This window comes from Urocitellus parryii, chromosome 5 (genome assembly GCF_045843805.1).
Source record: "Urocitellus parryii isolate mUroPar1 chromosome 5, mUroPar1.hap1, whole genome shotgun sequence".
NCBI lineage: Eukaryota > Metazoa > Chordata > Mammalia > Rodentia > Sciuridae > Urocitellus > Urocitellus parryii.
The window spans coordinates 3,462,860-3,476,587 of record NC_135535.1 but is presented as its reverse complement, the minus strand read 5'-3'; the positions used below and the strand labels follow the sequence as shown (position 1 = coordinate 3,476,587).

The following is a 13,728-nucleotide window of genomic DNA, read 5'->3' as shown; positions in this document are numbered from 1 at the left end:
CGGCTCACCCCGCTTCCGTCCTCTGTATGTTGCTACTGGGAGGGAGGTGGGGTGGGCAGGGGTCCCGTGTGAAGGCCCGAGAGGGGGGTGTGCCGGGAAGGTGCAGCGGGCAGGGTGCTGTCCAAGGGAGGCCGGGTGGGGTGGAGACGGGGGGCGGGTCATGCGCGTGGCAGTGCCAGGCCTGCGAGGAGGCCATGAGGGGAGAGTGGGCACTGAAGTCCTTAGAGCTGGGGGGGATCTGGGGTGGCCCTGCCCGCGAGGCAGAGGGGCAGATGCCTTGGACAGTGGGAGATTGAAGAGGGTCCCCACAAGGTCCCAGGCTCCCTCCACACACAGCTGGAGACTCTGAGCAGGACCTCGCAGCAGCTTCCCCTTCAGAGAGTGGCTCCAGGAAACCAGAAGACGTGGCCACAGTGGCTGTGCCGGGAGCCCCAGTCCCCTGCCACGTCCAGGCTCCTGGCTGCAATCAGGCTTGCTCCTCTGACCCCTGAGAGGGGGCAGCTGGTGGCCTTTCAGAGGGGTTCAGGCCCCAGCATTTCAGAGTAGCACCCTGGGGTCTTGTCACCCTGTTGGGGACCCTGACCTGCTGGTCATCTCCCACAGAACCTTTCTCAGTGCCCCTCATGCCCAGCCAAGCTGCTGCCCCTTCTGGACCAAGGCTGCCAAAGTCCACAGGCCTGGGCAGCACCCAAGGCGCAGGCCTTCCTGGGCCCAGGTGCCAGGGATACCCACAGAGGGACGTGGACTGGCATACTCGTGGGCTGCCGGTCGGCCACGGGGCACACCGCTGGCTTTGGCAGAGGTGGCTGGGAAAGGTAGGTTGGGTGCCCGCCTGCTCCCCGGGTGGAGCTCCCCCACACCAGCCTACCCTCTGCTCTGTGCCCGGCACGTGGCCACCCCACGCCCTTCGAGGCACGTTGGTTGGCAGGGCGAGTGGGCAGGGGTATGGGGCACCTCCCAGCTTCCTTCTCGCCCCTCAGTCACTTGAGCCTGGCCCTGCCCGGCTGGCGTGCTCAGAACAGGGTGGCATCACAACCTGGTGGGCTCAGCTGCCTTGAAAACATGGCTTCGGCCACGGCCCGCGGAAGCCAGGGGGCCTCACCTCCCGCCTTCCTGCCGTCGGCCTTGCGGCTGGAGCGGGGGTGCTCGTGCACAGGCTGTCGGCAGGGCCAGGGTTGCCCTTCCACACTCTGGGCAGCTCCTTTCTGGGGCTGTCACCCCATTTGAGAGATAAGGAAGCTGAGGCCTTTGGTGGTCTCAGCAGAGCCTGGCTGTCCTAGGCTCAGTGGGGCCTGGGGGCTGGGGGCTCTCGTGCTCCCCTCCTGGGCCCTGTAGACCCTCTGACCACGCCCTCCTCTTCCTCTGAGGCCTGTCACCTGTCTCCTAGTCACAGGTGGGCACTGATTCGGGGACTGGGATGTTTTCTGGGGGAACAGTCACTTCAAGCGGGATTGGTTCTCCTTCCTTCCTGGGAGCCCCCAGTCGTAAGGCAGGGCTAGACTCGGGGACACGGATGTACATCCTGGCTCTGGCCCTGATCACCACTGACTGTCCTCACCTCCTTCCTCTCCCCTGATGGGCAGGGAGGTGGGCCACTGGGCCTGAGCAGGGTTGGCCCGTGGCTCTGCCTCCCGCTGCCGCTCCAGGCTGGGTATCCTTGCTGTGGACAGGGGTCCCCATGGGGTGCAGGCCCAGGCCACGGCTTCTTGGGACTCCAGCCTTGCCTTGTCACAGAAGGAAGGACCCTTCTTTCTCTGCATTGCTGGAGCAAACGCCAGGGGGAGCCATCCCCCGGGTGGGTGGGCTGTTTCCTGTCCTGAGTGCGTCGCTGCACGGGTCCTTGGTTCTCCATCTGGTGCTCTGTGCTGGATCATTCACGACCAATCCCTGGTGTCTACAAGTCTCCCGGGAAGGGCCCTCTGTGCCTCTGCCCATTCCTGGGACAGCCACAGCACGGCTTGCCTAGGTCACCTGCTGCGGGGCCTCCAGACAACGGGGAGCATCGAACAGACCTTCTAGGCCCCGCGTGGCCCACACTCCTTCTGGGTGCCCGCACTCCTTCTGGGTGCCCACACTCCTGTGGCATGCAGGTTTCTTCAACAGAAAGAGCAAGTGAAACATTGAAAACGTGGGCGGCCAGGGGAGGGGCGGTCAGAGCAGAAGGCTGCGGGGCGGGAGCTGGGCAGGGTGGGGCTGGCCGCAGAGCCTGGCTTGCTGGATCGCATTTCAGTTCAACATTTATCACCACCTTGTCCTTGAGACAGGCCTTGCCTTGCCATACCGGGGGCAGGGTGGCGAAGTGTGCCTCCAAGAGAATGGGGGGACCTTCCAGGAGGTGCATAGATGTCCAGGGAAAGGGAGATGGAGACCAGCCAGAGTCAGGGGACCAGCCAGAGTCAGGTCAGGTAGCCTGGAGTTGCCCCGGGTGCCTAGGGATGAGCAGGTTGCATGTGGCCCAGCGTTTGTTTGGGGGATTAAAAGGGGCGTTTTTTGTTTGTTTGGTTTTTTTGGTAATAAAAAATGTCTCAGACGCCCAGCGCACTTGAACCAAAGGGGAGTGTGCGTGAACCCCACGTGCCCTTCATGCACAGTGGTCCTGGTCTCCTGGCCACTGCCTGCCCTCACCCTCTGGATGATTCTGGATTGAATGCCAGGCATTTGGTCCTCTGCCCGTCTCTGCGGCGTGGTGAGCTGGTCTAAACACTGAGGGCCGAGCACAGCCACGGCAGCGTCCCCGCCTGGGACAGTGGGCACTGCACTCGGCTGCTGCCCACCTGGGTCTCCATGCCTTGTCCAGGCTTTGCGATTTGTCTGGGGCTAGCTGTGTGGAGCGCCTGGGGATGGGCGTCCCAGGGTTCTGAGTGGACACCTGGCTGACCTCACCCCTGAATTGTGAGTCCCGCAGCTCCGCCCGGGGCAGACCGAGGTGAGCCACACAGTCGTGGGGCACAGGGCTTTCCCTGTCCTCAGGGTCCTCTGAGAGCATCTGTCCTGTGGACAGTGTTTCGGTGTACGCCCCCTCTTCCTGCCTGTGGCCTCCCCCCAGGTGACAGATGTGTGCAGGGTGGACCTGCTCTCCTGGCCACGCTCTTCCAGCACAGGCTGTGTTAAGCATTGCCCGGCCCTGGAGGAGGTCTGGGGACCAGGAAGGGAAGGCAGCTCTGCTGTCCTTGGCCAGGCACTCGGGTCAGCAGCAGGATGCATCTGAGGGGTGACCATGTGAGTGTCCCGTGTGGACATGCCTGGCTACTGGGTGGGCCTCGTGTTCTCCCTGGGAAAGGTGCAGGGTGCAGAGCCGCTGCTTGCTCTGGGCTCGTGGCCGTGGGCACCAGTGGCCGCAGCTGCAGCCTGCCCCCGGCTGCCGGGACAGGACAGTGGTCACATCAGTCCTCACGGAGCTGGCAGGGTGAGGCCCTGGTGTGGCCTTCGCTCTCCCTTGTCCCCCACAGGCCTTATCCTGCCTGAGAGCCCTTCTCCCCAGCTTGCTCTGCATGGTGTGGACATGGCCTTGGCCCAGCGCCCACTGTGAGGGCAATGCTGGACACTGGGCACTTGGCTTAGATTTTGGTGTCTTGTCTTAAGGTTGAGCTGTGAGCTCCGGGGTGTCTGCCTGGCGGGATGCTGAGGCGTGCTGGTGAGGACCTTAGGGTGCAGTGCCCGTCTCCTGGCCTCATGGACTGGGCGCTGTGGGGCCCGGGGGGCCACCGTCCCTCGCAGAGCTGCCGCTGCTCTCCCGAGGCCTTGGGCCCATGGAGTGGACCGGCGGGGCGAGGGCTTCTGTCCAGGGTCCTCTGAGCTCTGCCTGTCTCTCTTCCAGGCTGGTCCAGGGACCCTCATCATGGCTTCAGGGGTCCAGGACTTCAACCGGACAGAGTTTGACCGGCTGAACGAGATCAAGGGCCACCTGGAGATCGCCCTCCTGGAAAAGCACTTCCTCCGTGAGTACCAGGCGCTCCGGGAGGCACAGGCCACTCTAGGGGTGGGCTGAGCTGGGATACGGTCTTGCTGCCGCGGGCCAGGCGCTCTACCGTGGACATGGGACTGGGCCAGGCACAGCCCACGTGGCTTTTGGGGCCTGGAAGTCCCCGCACGGCCCTTTGCCGTGCGTCTTTGCCGGCTGCTTCTCTGAGGCTGGTCTTCGTCACCTTTGCTCAGTGTGAGGGGTAAGAGGATCCTGTGGGGAAGGACTAGAGTGTTCCATGAGGACCTGGGCCCTTCCAGTCAGTCTGGCACGGGCGTCTCCCACCATTCAGAGCTTATCTGGTATCTTGTAGGAATCCGGTTTTGTGTTCTGGGGCTGGGGCTGGGGCTCAGTGAGAGGCACTGGGTTCCGTCCTCAGCACCACTTACAAAATAAATAAATAAAATAAGGGTATCATGTTCATCTGTAACTAGAAAAATACTTCTTTAAAAAAAGGTTTGTGTTCTGTTAGTCACGGGTCAGGGAGGGGGTGCAGTGGGCTCCCGGTCCTTGTCCGCCCGCACAGCCCCGACTTGCTGGGGCCTGGCCTCCGAGACTAGAGATTGTTCTGGAGGGGCCTGGGGGTCCTGGCAGGGAAGAGTCCCTGGCGGCTCACTTTGGATCCTCGCTCCTCTCCTCCGTGTCCTCTGGGTGTTACGGGGAGGGCAGGAGGCAGGGAGAGCTCGAGTTGGCCTCCTGCTGGGTGGAGCCCCCGACCAGTAAGGGCCTCGACCAGACAGACCAGCCCTGAGCCCACGCAGGAGCCCATGCCCGTGACCCTGCCGTGGGGCATGTCTACAGCTGGACGACGGCTGATGCGCTGCTCTTGGCAGGAAGGGGCAGCTTCAGCCCTGCGCACCCAGAGCTGGGCACTATGACCTGCGCAGAGCAAGGCCCAGGGGAGGCCCACTTCGGCCAGCTGCCCTGGGCAAAGGGCCGGGCTGAGGGCTGACAGGCAGGCCCCTCCCTTCTGGGGGTCCTGCACGCTGGGGCTCCTCCAGGCTCTGGCCGGCAGCTGGTGCCTGACTGGTCTCTGTCCCTCTGTCCTGTGCTGACTGGCTGCAGGCTGCTCGGGGGGTCTCTCTGTCTCTGATTTCTCTCCTCTTCCTGGCCCAGGGCCTGTGCTGGGAGCCCTCAGTGGATTCAGTAGGATGCAGACATACGAAGCCTGATGTCCCAGGGGACCAGGTTCTTTCACTTGTGATGTTGTCCTCGGCTCCCCGCGGGTGGGCCCTGTGGTGCTGGGCGTCACACTCCCGCTGTGAGGCTAGAGGGGATGACCAAGGTGCCCTGTCCTGTGGCTTCCACCTGCCTCTCCTGCAGGCTGGGGCCTGGCTCAGGGGAATCTCACACTCACCTGGTGGTCAGGGGCCAGCGTCACACACAGCTCTGTGGGTTCACCTGGCTGGAGAGCAGTAGGGAGCTGTGTGTGTGTGTGTGTGTGTGTGTGTGTGTGTGTACGTGCGTGGCAGCGGTAGTGTAGGTGTGCAGGTGATTGACCATGGCAGTAGTATCTGTGCGTGAATATCCAGCAGTGGTCAACGTGTGTGGTGGCTGGGCCTTTGTGTGCTCGTGTGTGCGTGTGTCTGCCCTGGCCCCCAGGGACGGAGTGTGAGTGGTTCTGGTGTCTCTGTGGCTGCGCTATGGAGTGACTTGGTTTTCCTGAGTCTGAGGTTGCCTTGGAGCCCACCTGGGTGGAGAGAGCTGGGTAGTAAGCCCTCCTGGTGCAGTCCTGGGGACCTGCCACCTGTGGCCTTGGCCAGCTCTGCTGGATTTGCACGGGCATGTGGAGCTCATCCTGTGCCGCTGGAGACCTCAGCTGGGTCAGGTCAGCAGCTGCAGGAGGCTGCCTCTTCCCGGCTGAGCCTTATGACATTGCCCTTCTGTGGCCAGAGCTGTCCAGTGTTGGCAGTTTCATGGGGCTGGGTGAACCTGCAGAGTGCATGGCCCCCAGCAAAGGCGACGGGCTGTGGAGCATCCACAGGGGCCTGGTGGGGCAGAGAGGTGTCCAGGAGAAGTGGTCCTGGGAGGGTCCACTTGAAGTGTCCTTGAAGGACACTTGAAGGACACTTCAAGGCAGGTCATGATGAAGTTGGAGAATGGAACAGCCAGACCCATGGGCGTGCTTCTTTGGGGCTGTCCAGATGAGACACAGATTGGGGCTGTGAGGAAAAGTGCAAAAAAGGCTGCCTACTACCAGACGTCATTGCTGCCTCTGGCACTCAGGTTCTGTCCTCAGTGCTGCCTAAGAAGCCAATTGTTGGACTCCTAGTGGCTCTCACAGTGGCAGTCAGAGTTCCACCTGAGCTGTGGGCTGGCTCGATTATGAGAGGTTTTGATTGTGCACCAGAACTGAACAGATCACTTCTGGTGCTCTCTTGTCCATGTCCACCATTGCCTCCTGGGGAGCCGATTCCCGCCCTCCTGGCGTCCTCCACCACCTGGCACCAGTAGGTGGCCTAGAGTGCTCCAGACAGATGCCCTGAGTCCAGGCTGTGACAGAAGGAGCTGCTCCTTGAGTTCTTCAGGTTTCTGGGGTTTGGGTAATTTTCTGGCCCCTGAGCCGGCTGCACGGGCCCCTTCCCGCTCCGCCCTTCCTGCTCCACTCACAAGCCGACCGATTCTGAGCTTTACAACCTTCATTTGTAAAATGAATCTCCCCCTTCATTTTCCAGATTTGAAAGAATGAGCTGCATCTTCCCCTGAGACCGGCGGGCGGAGGGCTCATCCTCGGTCCCGGCTCTGTTGGGCCAGGCAGCTCTGCCTGGCTGTGGGAGCCTGGCCAGTGCTGGTGGCTCTTCCTGGTGTGGCAGGACAAGTGCCGCCTGGTCCTGGAACTGAGCCGTTTGCCTCATCAGATTCTGACCGGGTCTCTCTGGTGCTAGAAATCCTGGTTCTCAGAAGGCAACACCGCATGCTGGCTGGTTTTATCGCACGATAACATCCACACCCTTCAGAATCCCAGCCAGCACTGCCCGCCCCGTAGGACTGCGACCAGCTGGTGTCCAGTCCTAGTCCTTGCGCTCTCAGGGGCTGCTCCCTGGAGGGGTGCAAACCACTCCGTTTGAAGTCGCTCACCCTGGCCCAGGGACCAAGGCAGCGCAGCCTGGCTCCCTTAGATTGTCACACTTTAGGGTTTTAGAGGTTGCCTTTGCTTTCTTTTAATTTTGACATGATTTCAGGTTTACAGGAAAGTTACAGAAAAAATACAAATGATTCCCTTGTGCTTTTCATCCAGTTGTTCATCAAAGATTCACATTTTACACATTTATTTGTCTCATTTACCTGCCCACCCACCCCACACCCATCTATCCATCAGTCTGTGTGTGTGCCTGCGTCCATCCATCCACCATCCACTCGAGAACCGTCATCCCTCCGTCTTCCATCTATTCTTTCACTACACATCCACCCACCCACCTACCCATCCCCCATCCACCCATTCCCCATTTATCCCCACCCAGCCACCCACCCATCCCCCCATCTATCCCCACCCAGCCACCCACCCATCTATCCCCACCCATTCCCCCATCCATCCCCATCCACCCACCCATCTATCCCCAGCCACCCACCCATCTATCCCCAGCCACCCACCCATCTATCCCCATCCATCCACCCATCCCCCACCCACCCATCCATCCCCATCCATCCCCCATCCATCCCCCCATCCATCCCCATCCACCCACCCATCCATCCCCATCCACCCACCCATCTATCCCCATCCATCCACCCATCTATCCCCAGCCACCCACCCATCCATCCCCCATCCATCCCCCCATCCATCCCCATCCATCCACCCATCTATCCCCAGCCACCCACCCATCCATCCCCCATCCATCCCCCATCCATCCCCATCCATCCCCCCATCCATCCCCATCCATCCCCCCATCCATCCCCATCCATCCACCCATCTATCCCCATCCATCCCCCATCCATCCCCATCCATCCACCCATCCATCCCCATCCATCCCCCCATCCATCCCATCCATCCACCCATCCATCCCCATCCATCCACCCATCCATCCCCAGCCACCCACCCATCCATCCCCAGCCACCCACCCATCTATCCCCATCCATCCACCCATCCATCCCCATCCATCCCCCCATCCATCCCCATCCACCCACCCATCCATCCCCATCCACCCACCCATCTATCCCCAGCCACCCACCCATCTATCCCCATCCATCCACCCATCTATCCCCAGCCACCCACCCATCTATCCCCATCCATCCCCCCATCCATCCCCATCCACCCACCCATCTATCCCCATCCATCCCCCCATCCATCCCCATCCATCCCCCCATCTATCCCCATCCATCCCCCCATCCATCCCCATCCACCCACCCATCTATCCCCATCCATCCCCCCATCCATCCCCATCCACCCACCCATCTATCCCCATCCATCCCCCCATCTATCCCCATCCATCCCCCCATCCATCCCCATCCATCCCCCCATCCATCCCCATCCACCCACCCATCTATCCCCATCCATCCCCCCATCTATCCCCATCCACCCACCCATCTATCCCCATCCATCCACCCATCCCCCACCCACCCATACATCCCCCATCCATCCCCATCCATCCCCCCATCCATCCCCATCCATCCCCCCATCTATCCCCATCCATCCACCCATCCATCCCCATCCATCCCCATCCACCCACCCATCCATCCCCATCCACCCACCCATCTATCCCCACCCATCCACCCATCTATCCCCAGCCACCCACCCATCTATCCCCATCCACCCACCCATCCCCCACCCACCCATCCATCCCCATCCATCCCCCCATCCATCCCCATCCATCCCCCCATCTATCCCCATCCATCCACCCATCTATCCCCATCCATCCCCCCATCCATCCCCATCCATCCCCCCATCCATCCCCATCCACCCACCCATCTATCCCCAGCCACCCACCCATCTATCCCCACCTATCCACCCATCTATCCCCAGCCACCCACCCATCCATCCCCCCATCCATCCCCATCCATCCCCATCCATCCCCATCCATCCCCATCCATCCCCCCATCCATCCCCCCATCCATCCCCCCATCCATCCCCATCCATCCCCCCATCCATCCCCATCCACCCACCCATCTATCCCCAGCCACCCACCCATCTATCCCCACCCATCCACCCATCTATCCCCAGCCACCCACCCATCTATCCCCATCCATCCACCCATCCCCCACCCACCCATCCATCCCCCATCCATCCCCCCATCCATCCCCATCCATCCCCCCATCCATCCCCATCCATCCCCCATCCATCCCCATCCATCCCCCCATCCATCCCCATCCATCCACCCATCTATCCCCATCCATCCACCCATCCCCCACCCACCCATCCATCCCCATCCACCCACCCATCCATCCCCATCCACCCACCCATCTATCCCCAGCCACCCACCCATCCATCCCCAGCCACCCACCCATCTATCCCCATCCACCCACCCATCCTCCACCCACCCATCCATCCCCATCCATCCCCCCATCCATCCCCCCATCCATCCCCATCCATCCCCATCCATCCCCCCATCCATCCCCCCATCCATCCCCATCCATCCCCCCATCCATCCCCAGCCACCCACCCATCTATCCCCATCCATCCCCCCATCCCCCACCCACCCATCTATCCCCCGTCCATGCATCCACCCACCCATCCCTCCCTCCCTCTCGGCATCCAGCTATCGTCCGTCCCTCCACCACTTGCCCACCCATCCATCATCTGTTGGTTCCCCCACCACTTGCCATACATCCTTTCCCCACCCACGTCTAGCAGTTCTCCTGTGTATTTTCTTTCTGTGACCTGCTTGATGGTCAGTGGCAGACGTGGTGGTCAGTCTCCACCTGACCGCAGTCCTCAACGTCGTCGATGAGCATGAGGATCAGGCTGCTGCAGGGAGACTCACTGCCCCCCAGGAGGAGCTCCGTGGGCTTTCTCCTGGACAGTGGTCAGCTGTGTCTGTTCCCTGACTTGGGGTTTTCAAGGAGTGCTGGTCACTTACTTGTAGAATGTCCTCAGTTTGTGCTTGTGTGCTGTTGCCTTGTGGGGAGACAGACGCAGGCTGCGCGTCCCATCCAGAGTGTCCAGAGCCGTGTGGCCCCTGAGGCCGTCTCGTTCCACCTCGTGTGTCAAGAGCTTTTCCAAAGGTGAAGCTCTTACGGCTGCTGGAACAGTCTGCTGCGGGGTCACCTGTGGCCCCGCTACTCGGGAGGCGGAGGCAGGAGGACCACTGGAGCCCGGGAGCTCAAGGCCAGCTGGGCAGCATAGTGAGGCTCCATCTCAAAAAGGAGTGAATTGATTTCAAATTGTTGACCTGGATCCCAGGTCGGGGTGTGTTCAGAGAGCCAGAGTTCCTCTGCCTGCTCCCTCACCTACACCGCCCTCCCTGTGGGTAGCCAGCGGCCTCCCTGCTTATGCCACTGACCAGGGGCACTCTACCCGAGCTGCACTCCCAGCCCTTGTTACTTTTAATTTTCGGGCAGAGTTTTGCTAGGTCACTGAGGGCCTGTTAAAGGGCAGAGGCTGGCCTTGAACTCAGGACCCCGTCTTGCCCCTCAAGCCCGCAGGCCCCGCACCTTCCGCTGAATCTCTTTCCTTTCTCCTTTTCTTTTAGCGTCATATTGAACGCAGAGCTGGGTCGTCCCCCGAGGCTGCACATGCATGGACTTCCCTTTCCTCCGCCGGCCTCTCCCCCCCTCCCCCCTCTCCCAGCCTCCTCTCCCCCTCCTTGTGTCCACTTTGATGGGTCCTTCCACTTGTTCCTGAAGGTGGGGCTCCCTGTGGGGTCGCATGTGTCATGCACCGTGGTCCTGGAGGTCCACTCCCCTCCCCTCCCGCTCCGCCGCTGCTCCTCTGCCCCTGGTCTCCCTTCCACCTGGTCCTCCCCACTCCTCCCTCCCTCCCCTGTTTTCTCCAGTCCCCGTAGGAGGGGACACCCGACCCTCGACTTCCTGGGTCTGGCTCACCGCACCTGCCATCTCCAGCGAATGCCGTGATCTCCCTCTTCTTGTGGCCGAGTAAAGCTCCATTTGTCTTTACACCACAATTTCTCCATCCCTTCGCCTGTTGACAGGTGGCCCCACAACATGGCTGTGCGAACTTGCTGCTGTGACACTGGGGTGGCTCTGTCACTATGGTAGGCTGACTTTAGCTCTTTTGGATGAATCCCAAGGAGTGGGCTGGCTGGGTCGTGTGTGGATCCTTTCCTAGTTTGGGGGAGTCTCCCCACTGCTTTCCAACGTGGCCCTAAAAGGCAGTCCCTCCCTCAGGAGACACCCCTTTCCCCCGCGTCCTTGCGGCATTTATCACGTATGTTCCTGAGAATCGCTGTTGTGACTGGAGTGAGCGAGCGTCTAGCCAGTTCTGGGTGCGTTTCCCTGTTGGCTGGAGAGGGTGCCTTCCAGTGTTTGCAGTTTCTTGAGGAGTACCTGCCTGTTCTTTGCCTGTTTCCTGATTGGGTTATTTGTTTAGCGATTTCTTGCGATGACTTTGTAAATGGGAGCCAGGTGATATCTGATCTTATCCCTTAGGTAAACATGGGCACACCACACCTACACCTCGAGGCAGTTCGCCTGTTCCCCAACCATGGCCTGTCCCGGGGTCTGCGGCCTTGGGCTGCTGCAGTGCTGGCAGGTGCTTCTGACCAGGTTCTGCCCCCTGAGGACACAGGTGGCACTCATCTCCCGGCCATGAGCCTGGTGCCCGGGGTGGGAGCAGGGCGGGGGCCACAGGTCGGCTGCAGGGTCTGGCTTCCAGCTCCATCCCCAGGAGCAGGCCGTCTGTGACCTTGGGGTCCACCAAGATGCCCTGGCTGCTTGGCTGTCCCTGCCCCTCAGTGCGCATGGGGACTCAGGCTTCTGGTTCTTGTCTCTGCCACTTGTCAGCGGACAGTTGAACACAGTCACCTAAGAGGACTGCAGTGCCCCTGCCCGTAAGCTCCACGCGGTCATTCAGTTATCTGCAGCACTTTCTCTCCCTTCACGGAGGAGAGAAAAGGGCCGGTTGCACTCGGCCTTCTTGGGTGGTTAAATATTGAAGAGGACAAATGTTCTGGGAGACAGGGCCTGGGCTGAAGAGGCGAGGGCGAGCTGCGTTTCGCCCTGGCCTGGGTGTGTTAAGGAAGTCCATAAATAAACCAAAAGCATCATTCGTTTCCAGTCATCCTGGAGCGCTCCCCAGCTGCTGGTTGCTTTTTGAGCCTGTACATGAGTGTGCGTCTGTTGACCTCCTGCTGGCACGGGCTCTGGAAGGGGCTCTGCGTCTCCCAGGTGCACACGCAGCCCTGCTCAGGAGCAGTGTGGTGTGGCATGGATCTCAGAGGGGCCGCGCTCCTCGGGGCCTTCCAGGCCCCGGAGCTCCCTGCTTGCTGGATGGATCTGCTGAGGACCCCGGGGTCCAGGTTTTCTCCTCCTGTTGGCGTGGAGGCCTGCAGGGACCTCCCTGGTGGCCTGGCAGAGGCTCCTCTAGGGAGCCACAGCCCGTCTCTGGGCCCTTGGCACCCACACGGTGGGTGGATCCTGACTTGGAAAGAGCCCCCATGCTGCTCTGAGGAGGCTCCCCCCTGCTCTGAGGGTCCGAGTGGCGGCCCCCACCCTGCACCCTGAGGAGGACTCCTCCAGGAACCTGGGAGCAGGTGGGTGGCCCCAGACATGAAGGGCTGTCCTTTGGATGCACAGACAGAGAGGGCGCCTGCGGGGCGGGCGAGTTTCGGCATGGCCAGCCTGGGTGGTTGGAGGTGAGGAAGACCTCACCGTTGCCGTTCTGAAGACAGAAGGGTCTTGGGAGCCAGCAGCCACGAGGCCTGTTGGAGCTGGGCTTGTCCAGCTGCACCTGGACTTGCCCTTCCCCCCAGCCTGCAGATGTCTTGAAGAGGTTTGGCCTCTGTCATCTCTTCCTCCTGCCGATTCAGTGCCGTTGAGCTGAAGAGGTGAACCTCCGGGGACAGAGGCTTGGCAAGTCTGGCTCTGTCCCCAGGGAGACACGCAGAGGCCCAGGTAGGACCAGGCTGGATGCACAGATGACTGACAACTGAGAACGGGACTGGACATCAGATCCTGCAGAATTGTGTAGGAGGAAGATGGAATTGGCTCCAAGAAAATTAAAAGCTTGCTGCACTGGGGACAGGGCTCCCTATTTCGGGGGCTGTGGCGTGGCTCAGTGCGAGGCCCTTGCCTGTCATTTGTGAGCCCTGGTCCCTCCCCCAGCACCCAGTGAGAAGAACCTCCACCCTCCCAGCTCCTTCTCCTGACCGTGAGCTCTGCTCTGGTTCTTCTTTGTGGATGGTCAGCCCTGAGATTCCTGGTGGCCCTGGTCAGGAGGTGCTGAGCACAGAGCCAGTGACCCCATGCCAGAGCTTCCACGGTCCCGCCCCACAGCCTGCGTGCGGCCTGGGTCCTCCTGCTCCGGCCTCCCTGCTGTGCTCCCCTGCTGCGCCGAGGGGCCGAGCCAGGAGCTGCCCTGTCTGCGCTCTCCTGCTGGCTTATCCGGGTGGGGTGGGCAGTGGACGGGTGCTTTTGAAGACAGAGTTGAATTCCGTGGGGGGAGTTGAATGGGGAGCCCCCGCCCATCTCTGGGACTTCTCTGAGTGATTGTCCCACAGGGCTCATCATGAGCCCCTGGCTGTGAGGGCCTGGGGACGTGTGCCTGCTTCCAGATGGCACTGCAGAGGTGTGGGCAGGGGCCAGGAAGTTGCCTGGGTCCGTGGCCTTCTGTCCTCTGCTGTCTCCCTAGGGTCCCTTGCTGAAACTGTCGTCTGCAC

General features: G+C 61.3%; 1 protein-coding gene across 1 annotated transcript in view; it reads left to right on the top strand.

The window, feature by feature from the left end:
• Gramd4 (GRAM domain containing 4) overlaps positions 1–13,728 on the top strand; it is a 97,930-nt gene that overhangs the window by 51,268 nt on the left and 32,934 nt on the right. Inside the window, exon 3 of the mRNA XM_026394363.2 lies at positions 3,818–3,938. Coding sequence (XP_026250148.2) covers positions 3,818–3,938 — 121 coding nt within the window. The remainder of the gene's footprint in view (positions 1–3,817; positions 3,939–13,728) is intronic.